Below are 16,931 nucleotides of genomic sequence, written 5' to 3'. Positions count from 1 at the left end.
CACACTCTCCCCATGGGCACCAGGCTCTCAGTCCCCTTCTGGTTGACCCCTGTGTTTGCCTGGGACCCACCCAATGGCTCTCTCTGAATCCCAGGCCTTGTGCTCATGGACTCTTGCCAGCCCATTCCAGATTTCCCATTTAGGTGTGTTCCAGTATAGCTTTACCTGCAGAACCAGGCTTGGGCCAGACGTGGCAGGTGGGGCCACTGTGTACCAACTGTCCATGTCCAGGAGTGCTTCAGGTGGGCAGTGAAAGCCTCTGGTCTGTAGTTGCCATCTCTGCTTCTCTGGCCTGCCTTTGTCTCCAGATCTCGGCCTGGTCAGGTCAGTGGGGCCCTGGGTCTGGACAGCAGAGCATGGGCCGGGTGTCTGGGGCCTCCTGTGTGCCATGTCCTTCTTGGGGCTGTTGGGGTCTGGGCATTTAGTACCATCAGAAATGCCAGCTGTGGGGGCCTTGGTGGGCCCCCACCTCAGGGGAAGCCAAGGTTTGGCTTGTTGCCTGAATGCACTGTCTACGGGAGCCCCACCTTCACAGGGGAACCCTGGTGGCTCCATTGTCTCCAGTCCAGCATGCCCTGAAGTCAGGCCTCATGCTCCACTCCTGCCGTGAGCCCCTGGACAGGTGCCCCACATCCTGGGCTCACCACCCTTGACACCTGATCCAGGCTGCATTCGCCCTCCCAAAGCCCCCTGCTCTGTCTGCACTCTTCCAGTGCCTCTGAGGCCCCCACTCCTGGCACGCCACATCATTGGTGCCCTCCACACCTGGCTTTGAAATCTTGCCCTGGGCTCCCTCGTTTGGCAAACCCACCACTTCTGTCCCTGGCCTGGGTGTCTGAGCGAGCAGGTAAATTTGAAGCAGGCTGGCTGTGACATCATGCCTGGACTTGCCCAGCCCAGGCAGCCCCAGGGGGACATCAGGGCATTGCCACTGCCACCTAGAAGCCCAGACAAGTGTGCTGTGGTTAGAAGGCTGTCAGCCAGGGGGTTTTGTGGGTGGCAGTAGGTGGAGGCCCAGGCTGGATCCTTGGTATGCCCTGGTGGAGGCCCTCAGGTGGACAGCAGCCTGGGTGGGACACAGCCTGTGAAAGTGGCTGGGACTAGTAGGCCCACAGCCAGGTGTGCAGTCAGGCAGCACATGCTGTGCTCTGAGCACATATGGTGTGGGCGGGGCGAGGAAGGCAGGTGAGCTTTGAGCTGGAGTCAAGGCCATGCAAGATGGCGTGCAGATGGGTAGCTGAGTGACTGGGCATGATCTCCATCCAGCCTCTCACCCTCTGTTCTGGGCGCTGGGACATGTGCGCAGGGATGAGGCCCCCTAGGTTTACCCTTTCTGGGATTGGATAGGATGCTAGTTGATCAGTTCTCTATGGGTACACGCTCCTGAGATCAGCCTAATCTAGAAGACAGAGATATCCGTGACCCTGGCAGCCATGGCACACATTTAATCTGTATTCCCTGGAGTCTTTTGTGACTGGAGTCATGCAGCACAACTGCATTTGGCCTGACTTTCCACCCAGTATGATCTCCGTGCATCTGTACCATGCATGCCACTGTGTACTGCAGAGTGGCATTCCATCGTGTGGAACCTCTGTTGTGCCACTGCTGTCTTATCAGTCCCTTTCAGCCCATGTGGTTGTCTTGTTTTGACTGTTGCAGATATGCTTCCACTGCTCTAGGGTAAATGCCTAGGAGTGACTGGCTGTGCTCTGCCTCACATACCTGCTTAGCTTCCCCAGAGTCTGCCCATTCTTTTCAAAGTGCTTACACCATTTTATATCCCCACCAGCAGCAGGGGCTGCCCCGCGCCCGAGCCAGCCTTGTGGGTCAGGGTCTTAAACATCCCTGTAGCTGTGTGGTGGGGCCTCATTGAAGCTGTTGCGTGTGACTCCCTGGTCACTTATTTGCATGACTTGAACGTCTTCTCTTTTGATTCTTTTCCATTTACCCTCTAGTGTTCAATTATTTTCCCACTGTTCATTAGTTTTTCCTTGGCAAGTTTTGAGAGTTCCTCTATTCTGGCTGTAAGTCCTTTATCAGATGCGTGATGTACACATTCTTTCCAGTCTCTGACTTGCCTTTTCCTTCTCTCTCTCCTTGTGAGAAGAGTTCTGGACCTTGGCTACACAACAGTGTGAATATTTGTAACACTTGTGAACTGTGTGCTTAAAAAATGGATCAGATGATAAATTACTTTCAGCTTTCTTTGTCCTTATTTTTGTCCCATATAAGTCTCATAAACAGCATATAGTTGGTTGGGTTTTGGGTGGGGATATTTCTTATATCCAGTTTGAAAAGCCTTTTTTTAAATTCTGATCACTGTAACATGCGTTCATGTCTTCAAAATCATGTGTATTGATGTTTCTCAACAAAGTGTGTGATAATGAATTTGGATTGCCAAGACACCCATTATTAATTTTAGTCAATTTTTAACCACCCCCTTCCCCCCCGCAACTATGCCCGACTCCTTGCCTCTGGCAGCCACTAACCTGTTTACTGTGTCTTTGAACTTTGACTTAGTGGGGTTTGTTTGTTTGTTTGTTTGTTAGGTTCCACATTAAGACAGACTCTAGGTGTTTTTCTGTGTCTGACTTACTTAGCATAATGCCCCACAGCCACTCAGCCCTGGTTTAGCCTTTTTTCTGTGTGTGTTTCTGTTGGGTAATCTTAGCCGGTTCTCCGAGTTCACTGCCGTCTCTTCTGCGTCTCTAACCTGTGGTGGGCCCACCCAGGCCCCTCAGGAGCATGCTGCATCTCTTGTCAGTCCCTACCTGTGTGTTCAGCACCAGTCTGCTCCACAAGCTTGAAGAAATCCGTCCTCCCCACCTTGCCCTGCCCTGGTCTGGCTCCCGGCCCACTGGGAAAAGCTTCCCTGCCCCTTCTTTCACCTGCCGAAGCTCCAGCTGGATTTCACCAGCTTGGAAGATGGTGCTGGTACTCCTATGTGTTTTCTTGGCTTTTTTGGGATATAGTTTGATGCTTTTATGTTTTGCTGTAAAGCTTTGTGCCAAGGACCAGAGAACATTCACCAGGCCCCAGTTTGGCTGGGCCTGCAGTGTTCAACCTGCTGCTTGGGGCCTAGGGACACCCTCTGGTGGTGGGAGCCGGCGCTGCTTTCAGTCTGTGTGAGCAATGGAACTGTTCTGTCTCTCTGGGCGGCCTTTTTGCAGTGGCTTCCTCACAGGCCTGCACTGGCAGCTCCTCTGTGTGCCCCTCTGCCACTTTCCCACCTTGTGCCCTGCTTCCAGAACTGCTGCCTCTCAGGCCTGCTCGCTGCCTTGAGCCTCTTTCTGTATGAAGTTCCTTCTGGTGGGGGGTATGAAGTTCCTGTCGTGGGCACACCTGTGTCCTGCCCTCACTACCTGGTGTTGAGTGGCGTGAAAACCATTGCTTGTCACATACACTAACAGTTATTTTTAGTTTTCCACCCAAGAGGTAGACCAGTCCCTGCTGCCGTGTTTTGGCAGGAGATGTAGGTCGCCACCTCTGATGTCTGAAGAGCCAACAAGTGCTTGTGCGCCAGGCTGGAAGCTGGGCAGAGGTGAAGATTCAGTTCTGAGGCCAGCAGGCCTGGACTGGCTCTTGCATGTGTGTGTAGTGTGCACACATCCACATGCATGCATGTGTGGCACAGTGTTCAGCCACCTTGCCTCAGGACAGTCTCATGGGGACATAACGCCTTGTGAAATGTCCACACTCCGGCTTGAGGTTCATGAGTGGCTTGGCTCTGGTTGCCCAGTTAGACTTGTCTGCAGGTTTGGAGAGACACCCTTGAGTTGGCCCATGTTTTCCAGAGCACCTGCCCAATGGGTCAGGTCCTTCCTGTGTGTTTGGAAACCCGGCAGGTCTGGTAAGCCCAGGGCTGGTATGCAGCTGGGGATTGGGCTATTGCCCGGGGTGAGGCAGGTCCTGGGTAGACACGGATTTGTGCCTTGGTCTTTTCCTGAGACCAGGTTGGAGGAGGAGGAACACAGAGACAGAAATCCCAGAGCTGAGTGGACTTACTTTGAAAAGAAGCCAGTATCTCCCAGGGCGGCCTGTGTGTATGGCTGTGTGTATGAGCAACACCTGCCCCGTGCTCAGAGGGAGAGCGGTCAGCCTGCCCAGACCTTGCCTCTCGTAGCCAGTGCTCTGCTGACAGAGACCCGTCGCTTTCTGCATTTTGTTTTTTTGTAGTAGAAACTGTCTTGCTCAGTAGCATCCTTATATACAGTTTTGTACATTTTCCCCATTGTTTTCTTGGGCTCATTTTGCAGACTTCCTGTGAAATACTAAATGAGTGAAAATGCTCCTCTTTCTCTCAGGAAGTAAGAGTATCAACTTCCTTTTCCTTAGGAGCCTTATAAAGAGACAGGGTTCCCTACATGGGGCAGTGGGAAAGGGACAGTGCAGAAGACATACCCGCAGGCCTGTGGTGTGGGGTCCTGGGTCCTAGGCAGTGCAGAGTGAGAAGGCAGGGGAAGCAGAGGTGCTGGCCTGGCCCTTTGCTGGCTTGATGGGAGGCCAGGGATGCCCAGACCTGAGGTTTGGGGAGGGGGCAACCCCTCTCCTTCTGGTACTGTCAGTGCTGCACCCAGGCCCTGGCAGGCAAGTGGGGTCTCCCAGCTGGGGCCTGTGTGCTGGCCTGTTGACTAGTCCTGCTGTCCTCAATTGGGCGGGACGTGGGCTCCCACCTTCAAAGGCCTCCCCAGGTGCAGGTGTCAGGTATCCCCCAGGACAAGTGAACAGAGGGTCAGGATCAGGAAGTGGAAGGGTGCCTCCCTGGGCCTCGGTTTCCCGTCTGGAGTGTGGTGGAAAGGGTGCTCTGTGGGCTGTGGGACCGCCCTGGGGTCAGGACCTGACTCTCAAGAGGGCCACGCTGCGAGTCTGCACTGATCTCAGCAGCCCGATCAGCCCGCCCGGTCATTACCCACCCCTGCGGCCTGGCCCCACCCACCCTGTCACTGTCCGCCCCTTTGGTCCCGCCCCCGTGGCCCCGCCCACCTGGTCTCTGCTCCTGGCCCCCACCCCCACCCCCACCCCGATCCCTGGCGGTGTGCTGAGGTGTTTTGTATCCTCCTGTGCACCTCCCGGTGGCCCCTCAGCAGACCCTCTCACGGTGTCTGCTCTCCACAGGCCTTTGGACAGGCGCACACGAACCACAAGAAGGTGGCGGCGGACGGCGAGAGCCGGGAGGAGAGCCTGATCCAAGAATCGGCGTCTAAGGAGCAGTACTACGTGGGCAAGGTGCTGGAGCTGCAGGCCGAGCTGAGGCAGCTGCGCAACGCGCTGGCCAACGCGCAGTCCGAGAGCGAGCGCCTGGCCTCCGTGGCGCAGGAGCTCAAGGAGGTACCACGGGGCTGGGGAGCCCTGCCACACCACCTAAGCCCACCTGCCAGCCCCGCTGTCCGGGGGCTCCTGCTGCTGCCCCGACTCCTCCCTGCAGCCCGCCTCTTGTGGGTGCAGGTCTGAGTCTTCCTGCCTGCCCCGCCCCAATGGGCCTAGCCTAGTGGTGAGGGGTGGGCAGGTGCCTGGCTCCCCCTGAGAAGTGGGGGCAGGGCTCTGTTCCCCCCCCCCCCCCCCGGGAGGGGGTTCCTAACCACAGACAGCCACAGGCAGGATAGTGGGAGCCCATGGGAGCCCTGCCTCACCTGGGGCCTCAGAGGCCCCACAGTTCTCATCTAGAGGGTGAAGTGCCTGTTCTGGGCAATGAGGAGACCTGCTCTCTGCCCTCTGTTCTCTGGGGTGACAGGAGCAGATGCGGGCAGTTCTGAATGGCCAGGCCAGCACCGAGGGTGACAGATCAGACCTGAGGGCATGTGGCAGTCAAGGTCTCACAGGGCTGGGAGGGGACACTTGCAAGATTTAGGGCAGAACCTAGGGGCTGGCATCAGTGGGGAGCAGCTGCTGGGGGTCAGAGGTTTCCAAGGCCTAACCTAGGAGGAGCTTGGCAGCCCTGGGAGACTGGGACCCCAGCATGTGTCACTCCTCCCAGGAGGCTCTGGTCAGTGGGAGGAGGGGCCATCAGGAAAGGAGCTCAGTGGTGCAGAGCTGCCACAGAGCAGGTCTCGGTCAGAATTGCTGCTGCTCCTGTTCTCCCACTGTGACCCACTGTGCACCTTCTGTGCCCTCCATCACTGGTTCTGTCTGAGCATACCCTTCCACAGGCCTTCTGTGGTTCTCGGTCCTGCTGTGTGACTGAGCCAAGCCCCTCCGTGGCCTCCTGCATGTGGCTCATACCCAAGGCTCAGGCCTGATGAAGGAGCCTGGACTCCAAGAATGTGACTCTATACACCACCCCCAACACCATCCCCATGAGTGCCAACCTACTCTTTGGCATGCCTCAGCAGCACAGGCCTTGCAGGGTCATCCAGGAGACTCCCCTTCCGTGAGGAGGGCTTCTCTGCCCAGTGTCTGGTGCCTCTGACCCATCTTACCAGCCCCATTTCTCTCTGACAACCAGCTCAGATGTCTGTTCCCCATGCCCAACTGTCCAAGAGGACCTCTTGGCCTCCATGGTCTGATGCACGTAGCAAACACTTTCAGTGGTGGGATAGTCCAACTGCCCTGTAACTCACCCTGTCCAAGACCCTTTAGGCATCGTTACTTCCCTCATATCGTGAGTGGGAAATCAAGGTGCAGGTCTGGCTACGAGTTGAAGGTCCCTGGGCTGACAGTGTAGTGTCCTGATCTCTGACCTCTGCACTGTGTGGACAAGCCCTGCCAGCCTCCATCCTTGATCCTTGCTTGGGTCCCATTTTGCAGATGGAGAAGCAGAATTCCAAGGAGCCAGGCATGGCTACCACTGGCTGGAGGCAGATGAGATCCTTTTCACGTGCTGGTCTTCCTGCCCTAGTGGGTCCTGGCCTTGCCACCCCCAGTGGCCCCCATATGTTTTGGGCTCTGTGCAGGCCCAGGAGTGAGTGACAGAGATGTCCCACCAGGAGTCCTCCCTTTGGCCTCCCCATGCCAGGAGCCAGGAAGTAGCTTATTTCTTGCTGTGGTGGCATCTGGGCCACCAGGAGTCTGCTGGAGGGAAGCTGGGCATTTGGTCACAAGCTGAGGTAACTGGTAGGTCAGAAGCAGTAGCGCAAGGTGCCAGGGTGGGCTCTGTGCTGTGGGTTGGACAAGCCACCACAGGACACCTGCCAGAACCATGGATTGGAGGTGGTGGCTGTCACATGGACAGAGAGCCTGGAGGCTCGGAGATGGACCTGGGTGTGTAGAGGAGGCAGCGGGGATGGAGCCCTTCAGGGGAGGAGGAGCTGGGGGCCTGCAGGGTCCTGAGGGAACGGATCCCCCAAGGAAGCATACATCCCTCCCGGGGAGCAGGGCTGGACCCAGCTTGCTTAGGGTGTGACATCTAGCAGCCCCAGGAGATCAGGGAGATTGGCAAGGGAGGGTCTTAGGGTGGATGCCCCCAGAGTGTGCTCACTGCACCCTAGCCTCTAAAATCACATCTGGGAAGCACAATACCACTGGTAGTGGATGCTCCTTAGACTCTCAATGCCTGGTTGAAGGTGCCCCGGCCCTGCGCAGGCACACTGCCCTGGACTTCTCTTGGCAGCCACAGCTGTGGGCACTGGGCCTTCCTAGATGCCAAATTCTAGTTTATAGCTTAATTTTAACAGTGTAACCAGCCTCGCTCACTTTATGGCTATAACGTGCACTGTAGCCCTAGAACCTTCTCCATCCACATGGAAGTGGCAGTGCCTGACCTATCCTGTGACCCTGGTCAGACTGCCCCAGTGTCTACCTTGGGACCAGGGGTTCAGCCTGGGTGGCCACCTGTCACCTCCCTGGAGCCTAGTGGGAGAAGAGTGGCAGGAAGTACAGCTGAGGCCCACACCCGTGGGACCAGCAGGGGAGAACCCTCTCCTGGCGGGCCCTGGCTTTTGACTCCTACACTATTCTGTTCCCGGGGTCCCTCCCCTGATGCTCCATCCTGTCCCTTGTCTCCTTGCTCCCCACAACCCCCTGCTGCTTGGGGCCCCTGTGGGCACAGCTCAGGCTGCAGGACCCCGTCATGCAGGGAAACACACTGCTGCTCTGGAATCTTGTGGACAGGGAGGATACCCCGTCTATCTGGGGGCCTGGCACGCCCACCTTGGGCTTTAGTTTCTCCTGGGGTAGATGTGGAGAACAGGCAAAGGCCTGGCTCGGCCCAGGTCCTGCTCTCAGATCTGCCAGAGCATCCTGCCCCACATCTCCTCTGCTGGCCAGAAAAGGCTGCCCCCTCTGGTGAGGCCCGCTGCTCTGTCCTCCACGGGCCTGTATATGCTTCCTCTCCAAAGGGAGCATCTTCCCCCACTCCCTGCTCAGAGTGCTGGGGGCCAGGCCATGATGTGCTGGATGGACCAGCATGTGAGGGCAGTTCTCAGAGGCACAGGTGAGGGTGGCCGACTCAGTAAGGTACCTCCTGGGTCCCAAGGCTGGCTCTTTTTGTTGACAGGGAACATGAGGTCTGGGGGTCCCAGGGGAGGGGACAGGCGTGCCCAAGTCCATCTGGCTGCACCCTGTGGGGTCTGGCCTCCACAACTGCTGTGGCTGCCCTCATAAGGACTGCCATCAACAGGCATGCCCAGGAGAAACCAAAGCCCTCCAGGGCCAGTCAGAGATTGTCTGAGCCTGTACTGGGCATGTGCTGGGTGGAGATGCCTAGCCCCGCACGGCAGGAGCCTGGTCGGGGTGAGAACCAAAGGGCCGGCTTGGTTCCCATTGCACCAGCAGACAGCATCTCATCCACTGTGTGGTGTGCAGGCCAGCTCGAGACGTGGTTTGGGTCGCTTCACTGCCCACAGGGCTCGCTGCAACCTGCAGGGGCCTGCAATGCCTTGTCAGCCAGGGAGCAAGGTAGGAAACGTTCCCCAGGGCCCACATGGACCCTGCCACCTGCCTGTCTGCCCCAGTCCCAAGCTGGGAAGGTGGCATCTGCCCCAAGTCTCTCCATAGCCCAGAGGGCCTCCTGGGCCTGTTGGTCCTGATGTGTGAACCTGTGGGGAGGTGATAGGTTTCAGGCCTCACCTGGTGGCCATCACTCAAGGAGAGAGGGAGCAGTTGGCCAGGGACCAGTGGGGCACCCATGGGATGGGGGAGGCTGTGTGCAGGCAGCAGGTGCTGGAGGGGGTGAGGCAGGCGCAGGTGGAAGGCAGTGGAGCCAGTGAGAGGCTCCAGCCAGCTGACTGGAGCAGCCTGCAGTGTGGGGCGGTGGATGGGTGCGCATGGGCCCCTCGCCTGCCCAGATGGCGGCATTGCTTCACCCTGCCGAGCCAGTGTAGGCCTGTTGTGGCCTCTCTAGGGGGTTCCACCAAGGTGATGGTATGTCTGTGGCAGGGTGCCCAGAACAGCTGGTGCTCAGTGTAAGGGTGCCAAGCACCGTATGGTACAGGCTCACAGTGTCTGTGATAGGCCCCTGAGGCAGAGGATTCACGTGGCTGGGCACTCCTGGGACATCCAGAGAAGGCAGGTCCACTGAGACTGGAAGCAGACTGGTGTTGGTTAACTGGCACGCTGTTTCTTTTAAGGGATGAATCTTCTGGAACCAGGTAGAGGCACACGCCCTGAGTACACTGAAACCTCTGCACGTGTGCTTCCCGAGGCTCACTCACAGCAGGTGCCCCGCCCTCAGTAAGCGTGGCCTTAGCTGTGCCAAGCAGGTGATCTCCAAGGCCAGGCGGTGGGGGTCCCTGCACAGTCCACCCAACCTGTGGCCTTCACATCCTCTTCCATCTACCACAGACCACTTGTTCTTTGAGGGGAGTTGTTGAGTTTTAAATACAGCCTTCTCAGAGGGATGGGAATGTGATGTGCTCCTGGCTACCTCCCGGCTAACCTCCCGTGTCCTCCCATGCTGAGTGGGCAGGGTTCCCACAGGGGTGTCTACCTAGTGGACTGAGCTGCAGGCAGAGCACCCCTGCCCACCTCTCCAGGCAGAGGCTGTGACACAGTCACGGATCCCATGTGGGCATGATAGCGGGTGTGGTGGGTGGGTGCGTGGGGGGAGAGGCAGTTACAGCGAACAGTGCCCACGAAGTGTGACTGGGCCAGGGAAGAGTGGCCATGGCAGCAAGTGTCCCAGGTCACCATCAGGCAGGTGGTCCCCTTGTAACGGAGGGCTGTGGTCTTTTGGAAACCCTTCCACTGACTGGATGAGGACCTCCACCTATGGATCATGATGTGCCCTACCCGTAGGTTATGATTAAATGTTAATCTCATCAGCAGTACCTGCTTGGTGGCATCTAGACTGGCGTTTGACCCAATGTCCAGGTCTCAAGACTTAGCCAAGTCAACATGAAAATGCCACTACCGTGGTTCCAACCAGGAACCAGGGAACCACCGTGTTGAGGTCGTGGACGGTGGAGGTCATGTGGGCTTCATTAGGGATTCTGGCTGCCCCTCCGGATAGGTGAAAGTGAGTGAGTCTGTGCCCTCCTGGTGCCAGTCTCACCGTATGGTGTGTGTACTTCTGACTGGTGAATGGGGTTCGCTTTCTGGCAGCCTTGTTCTTCTCCAGCGGTAACTGGGTATCTACCTCTGGTTGCACTGCCGCAGGGCCCAGCAGCAAGCGCAGGCCATGAACTCGCAGGCAGGCATGCCCCCCACTTCCTGTCGCTTTCCCTTTTCTCTTGTCTTCCTTTTTGGTCCTGTTTTCCTTTACCTGCCCTACATTACCGTTACATGTGTGCTGCGTGGAACCTTATGTACAGCCCATGTGCAGGGAAGTGGCTGTCAGAAACCCCCGCAGCGGTGGGAGCTGGCGTGCTGCAGGCAGGCAGCCAGCAGGGGGTCCCGGCCAGTGGTGTTGGCCCCGGGGGCCCCAGATCTCTGCGGGTGTGCAAGGAGGCCGCGTGGAGCTGTGGAAACAGGCTCCAAGGGGGACAGAGGTTTGTCTGGGGGCGATTCTGTCCCCAGGGAACACTGGCCATGTTTGGAGACACTGTCAGTTGTTGAAACAGTGGCGAGCTGGATGGCTCCATATCATGCAGTGGGTAGGACAGCCCTGGAACATCACAGGCTGAGTCCGAGGGGCCTGGGTGGCAGCAGCCTGGGCATTCCCAGCCATCTCTGCTGCACAGCACCCGCCAGGCTGTTCGTGGGCACTGCATCCCCAGGCAGCAGATTGCTGAGATAACTCACCTCCCTTTGTGCACCTTCCAGTGGGCTCCAGTGTATTCAGACTCATAGCCAGCCCAGGTCAGCCTCACCCCGCTCCCCTCTGCTTCCTGTCTGAGGGTGTGCCTGTCCTGGGTGCCTCCCGTACATGGGATTGTGGTGCATGACCTTTGGGTCTGGCTTCTTTCACCCATAGTAGCATTTCTGAGGCTCATTGGTGTCACCGTACATGGGCACATTATTCCTTGTTAGGCTGAGTAACATTCAGGGTGTGCACATGCCACATGCTGTCTATCTGTCCACCAGTGGGTGGGCTGATTCCACTTTTGGCTGTGAGCTGCCTGCACCCTAGTGTGGACATGTGTTCTTGTTCCTCCGGAGGGCATGCTGAAAGGGGCCCTGCTGGGACAGAGGTGACTGCAGAACCATGGAAGAGCTGCCCCGCCAGCTGTCCATCCATGGAAGAGCTACTCCCAACCCTTCTACAGATGAAGAAAGCCTGTGTCCAAGCAGACTGACACTTACCCCACACACCTTATTGCCTGGGGCCCTCTCCTCCACAGCCACCCCGTGTGCCACGGCAGGCCAGGGCTCTCAAGTCCCTGCTGGGTGGCCACCAGGGTGGGCCAGTCACACCTTCCTTCCCCTGGCAGATCAACCAGAACGTGGAGGTTCAGCGGGGCCGCCTGAGGGATGACATCAAGGAGTACAAGTTCCGGGAGGCACGCCTGCTACAGGATTACTCGGAGCTAGAGGAGGAGAACATTGGCCTGCAGAAGCAGGTGTCCCTGCTCAGGCAGAACCAGGTGAGTATAGGGCGTGGTCCTTGCCATCTGCCACCACCTTGCGTGGCGTCTCTGTGATTAGGAAGTCCTCCATACCCCCAAACTAAGGGCCTGGCCCCTCTAGCCTCGCAAAACAAGGCTGTAGTGTCAGCTGACCCTTGGCCTGGCCAGGGTGTCCCAGCAGCAGAAATGAAACACAATGCAGAAGATGGTGACAAGGTGACACCGAAAGCCCCAGAGGCCGGGCCTCCAGCTCCACCCCCTCAGGTGCCAGCAGGAGGCCCAAGACTACTGTGGCCCGTGGGACCCTGCAGCTCCTGCTGCTCCCCTTGCCCCACTTCCTCAGGTTTGCCAGTCCCCTTTGTTCCTGTGGCCCCAGGCCTCAGGGTAACCCTCCAGGTGAAGCTGTGCAGGCCTTGAGCAGTTTGGAGGTCACAGCCCCACGCCCTCGGGGAAGCCCAGCAATGGGGGGTATGAGGAGGGACCCTCCACCCCATGATGGGGCAGGGGCAGGAGGGCCCCCATGATGGCACACCAGGGGTCCTGGGCACACGGCCCCTCGAGGCCTGCCCTGCCACTGACCTCTGCAACAGCTTTGCAGGGCAGCACCGGGGCCCTTCCCAGGAGCCCCCTCAGTGCGTGGGCCCTGCACCAGGGACAGCAGAACTGCCGTGGGTGCAGCCAGCATAGAGCCACTCAGGATGCAGCCCAGGAGCTCCTCCTCTGGCTGCATAGCAGGCCCGCCAAGGAACGGTGCTCATCAGCACCACCATCACACATAGGTGTCCTGAGGGAAGCTGAGGCCATGGGCAGCTCGTGGTGGGGCCTGAGGGGTCCTCCCTGGCACTCTGCTCCCCTGGCACAACCCAGAGACCTGCTCAGTCCTCACCTGCAAAGTTTGGCAGGTGCGACTCTGGATTCTGCCCCCCACTCCCATTGGGTGTCTTGGATCTAGTGCCGTCTCCGTGAGTGCCTCGGGCTGTTTGTCTTGGAATATGATTGGAAAGGTCGTAGCATACGTCCAGATTCATGTTTCATGTGTCCTAAGATATTTAGTAACTGTTGTTACTTCAGTGGTTTGTAGAAGTTGGTACACAGGTGGTGGTGGCACCCCGAGTAACCTAACACACTGGCAGCGTGGAGGGGCCGCTCTCACTCCCATGCCGTGTGCAGCTCTGAGCAGTCTCACACCTTGGGGCAGAGCATGTCCTGTATGTCCGCCTCTACCTGGGATGTATGTCCCCATGGCTCAGTCTCAACAGAGCATTTCCCTCTCTGTGTCAGGTGGAGTTTGAGGGCCTCAAGCATGAAATCAAGCGACTGGAGGAGGAGGCTGAGTACCTCAACAGCCAGCTGGAAGATGCCATCCGGCTCAAGGAAATCTCGGAGCGGCAGCTGGAGGAGGCACTGGAGACGGTGAAGACTGAGCGGGAGCAGAAAGCAAGCCTGCGCAAGGAGCTGTCCAACTACATGAGCATCAACGACTCGCTCTACACCAGCCACCTGCACATCTCCCTGGACAGCCTCAAGCTCGGCGACGACGCAGAGGCCCTGGCCAATGGCTTTGAGCATGGTGGCTTGGCCAAGTTGCCACTAGATAACACGACCTCCACACCCACTAAGGATGGCCTCTCTCCCCCCTCACCCAGCCTCGTGTCCGACCTCCTCAGCGAGCTGAACATTTCTGAGATCCAGAAGCTGAAGCAGCAGCTGATGCAGGTGAGCGGCAGGCAGGGACCCCACCCCCAGGGGTCTCATTGCAGCCCTGTGCTGGGCCCATGCACACCGTCTGTACCTCCACTCTGGTCCCGTGTGGCATTGGCTGGCTTCCAGGACAGCGCTTGCCCAGCTGGCACCTTGCTGATGCCACGTACCTTGCTTGCATCTTGATCCCTGTGATGTTGCCAGAAGTGGTGGGACTGTGGCGTTACAGACGGAAGTCCCAGGGTGTAGGTTCCTGACCATGAAGGTTGGGAGGTTTGGGCCTGCCCCAGGTTTGCTCATGCCCCTCCACAGAGCCCGCACAGTCTCCGTGCTTTGTCCTGAGGACAGGGCACATCTGGGTTTCTGCCCTGGACTGAACAGCACCCTAGGGTCTGTGCTGCAGCCTCTTGGTTTGCTGTGCATCTCTGAGGAGAGGCCCCCAAGCCTCTGGGTATCATAACACCCCCCCACCTGTGTCACACACATACCAGCAGTGTGATGGCTGTGGTGTGGGTGGGGCTCGCTGATGGGACACTCAAGTGGTCCTCCATGGGTCAGGCTACTAACGGGCCCTTTCTGTGCCTCTGCAGGTGGAGCGCGAAAAGGTGGGTCTGCTGGCGACACTGCAGGACACACAGAAGCAGCTGGAGCAGGCGCGGGGGTCCCTGTCAGAGCAGCAAGAGGAGGTGAGCCGCCTCACTGAGAACCTGAGTGCTCTGCGGCGCCTGCAGGCTAGCAAGGAGCGGCGGGCAGCCCTGGACAGCGAGAAGGAACTCGACAGCCATGAGGATGGTGACTACTATGAGGTGGACATCGACGGGCCTGAGATCCTGGCCTGCAAGTACCGTGTGGCCCTGGCAGAGGCTGGCGAGCTCCGGGAGCAGCTGAAGGCCCTACACAGCGCACATGAGGCTGGCGAGGCCCAGCATGCAAAGGAGAAGGACCAGCTCGAGGCTGAAAACCGAGCACTCACCGAGAAGGTCGCCCTGCTGGAGAAGGCTAGTCGCCAGGACCGGGAGCTGCTGACCCGGCTGCAGATGGAGCTGAAGAAGGTGAGCGACATTGCAGGTGAGACCCAAGGCAGTCTGAGCGTGGCCCAGGATGAGCTGGTGACCTTCAGCGAGGAGTTGGCCAACCTCTACCACCACGTGTGCATGTGCAACAACGAGACACCTACCCGCGTCATGCTGGACTACTACCGCGAGGGCCCAGCTGGCGCCGACCACAGCAGCCCTGAGGCCCGCGGGCGCCACTCACCTGTGCTGCCCAAGGGGCTGCCAGCTACAGAGGGCGGAGCGGGGGACAGCAGCTCCTCACCCAGCTCCACGCTGCCTTCGCCCCTGAATGATCCGCGGCGGGAGCCCATGAACATCTACAACCTTATAGCCATCATCCGCGACCAGATCCGGCACCTGCAGGCAGCCGTGGACCGCAGCACGGAGCTGTCGCGGCAGCGCCTGGCCTCGCAGGAGCTGGGCCCCGCCGTGGACAAGGACCGGGAGGCGCTCATGGAGGAGATCCTCAAGCTGAAGTCTCTGCTCAGCACTAAGCGGGAGCAGATCACCACACTGCGCACAGTGCTGAAGGCCAACAAGCAGGTGTGGGTGCCTCCCCAACCCGGGCCTGGGGGTGGGGGCACCCAAGCCCACCAAGGCCTCCGGGGGCAAAGGCATCTCGCTCCACCTGGGCCCCTGGGGGCAGGTGTCTCGCCCCACCTGGCTCGCCCCACCTACCCCCGTGTCTCTGTCCCCAGACAGCCGAGGTGGCCCTCGCCAACCTGAAGAGCAAGTACGAGAACGAGAAGGCCATGGTGACCGAGACGATGATGAAGCTGCGCAACGAGCTCAAGGCCCTCAAGGAGGACGCGGCCACCTTCTCCTCACTGCGCGCCATGTTCGCCACCAGGTGCGTGGGGCCCGGCACTGACAGACAGGGACTGTGTCCAAAGCTTGCAGGCAGGTGGCAGGTCCAGCTTCCTGGGTAGGGCTCCCAGTGCCCCACCTGCCCCCGCCAGTTGGCCAGTGGGTGGCAGCTCTTTCCTGCCTGAGGGCTGGGCAGAGGCAGGCTGCAGCCAGGATGCCTCTGAGAAAGTGCGTCCCCCGAAGCCTCTGGGAGGCTGCTTTGGGGCCAGTTCTGGATGTTTCCACCATTGAGGGGGTTTTGGTGCCCCCTGCCAGCCAGTCGGGCAGGTACAGGGACTGTCCCTGAGTGGTCCTGCATCCTGGTTAAGGGTGGGATCTGGGCAGTGGGGGAAGAGGGGTGGGGTCGAAGGAGGTGGGTACCAGGCTGCTCCGGAGGCTTCCTTATCCCTGGCAAAGTGCTTGGCAGGGCCTCACTGTCGGTCCTCAGCATTTGGCGTTTGCCTCATTTCCTCAACTCACGTCACAGAAGAGCTGATCTCCTGCGGAGCTCCAGAAGGAGGCCTGGCCAGGGGCTCAGGGAGGGCGTGCTCCTGCCCCTCCACCAGGCTCTGCTCCCTCCCTTAGGGACAGAGCCTGAGAGGGTGGTTCTCTCTCCCAGCTGCACACTGGGTGGGGCACATGTCACAGTTAAGCAGATGCTGAAACAGGGCTGTTGGTGGAATCAGTGCATGCCTTTCCTGGCCACTCGGCACAGTGGCCAAGCAGCTACTGCGTGCACATGCTGGACTGGGACGTGGCTGAGCCTCCCCTGGGGTCACCGCACACCTGAGGGCCAGGTGCCACGTCACGTGCATCCAGCCCCCTACCCCAGGCCACCCGGGGTTGGAGCATGGGCTCACTTCCAGCCTTGTGAGCAAAGGACCCTGTTGAGACCCTGGCCCATAGTGTGGGGGTGCACCTGACATTCAGCCACACATCATCCTCTCGTATCCATGCAGGTGTGACGAGTACATCACACAGCTGGATGAGATGCAGCGACAGCTGGCAGCGGCTGAGGATGAGAAGAAGACACTCAACTCGCTGCTGCGCATGGCCATTCAGCAGAAGCTGGCACTGACACAGCGGCTGGAGCTGCTCGAGCTGGACCATGAGCAGACCCGGCGGGGCCGCGCCAAGGCCACCCCCAAGGCCAAGCCCAGCACCCCGAGTGTAAGTCACACCTGCGCCTGCGCCAGAGACAGGGCTGAGGGTGCCGGGCTTGCTGCCCAGGTGCTCTGCGGTGAGAAATACCATATTTACTGCGATTAGGGCCGCGACTGCAGCCACCCTGCCACATGCACCTGCCTGCTTCACCTCAACTAACCGGCAGCAGCGGGACTGCTGTGCTAGGCTGGCCCTAACCAGGACTAACGCACAGAGGGAAGGATTTAGCCGAGGCAGCAGCTGCTCCACAGGCACTGTGAGCTTGTCTGTCTTCATCTCGGGACCA

The 16,931-nt window shown here is 59.0% G+C and overlaps 1 protein-coding gene across 3 annotated transcripts in view; it reads left to right on the top strand.

The window, feature by feature from the left end:
- BICD2 (BICD cargo adaptor 2) overlaps positions 1 to 16,931 on the top strand; it is a 53,288-nt gene that overhangs the window by 25,057 nt on the left and 11,300 nt on the right. For 2 of the 3 annotated variants that reach the window (XM_073228890.1, XM_017653548.3), the window contains exons 2-7: positions 5,116 to 5,328; positions 11,745 to 11,897; positions 13,161 to 13,595; positions 14,171 to 15,178; positions 15,334 to 15,485; positions 16,441 to 16,651. In XM_073228890.1, the coding sequence (XP_073084991.1) occupies positions 5,116 to 5,328; positions 11,745 to 11,897; positions 13,161 to 13,595; positions 14,171 to 15,178; positions 15,334 to 15,485; positions 16,441 to 16,651 (2,172 nt within the window). Of the gene's footprint in view, positions 1 to 5,115; positions 5,329 to 11,744; positions 11,898 to 13,160; positions 13,596 to 14,170; positions 15,179 to 15,333; positions 15,486 to 16,440; positions 16,722 to 16,931 lie in introns of all 3 variants that reach the window. The other variant, XM_017653547.3, reaches the window with a different exon arrangement.

The sequence above is a fragment of the Manis javanica genome, chromosome 2 (genome assembly GCF_040802235.1).
Source record: "Manis javanica isolate MJ-LG chromosome 2, MJ_LKY, whole genome shotgun sequence".
NCBI lineage: Eukaryota > Metazoa > Chordata > Mammalia > Pholidota > Manidae > Manis > Manis javanica.
The sequence above is the reverse complement of the archived record's forward strand: the minus strand, read 5'-3'. Positions and strand labels throughout refer to the sequence as shown.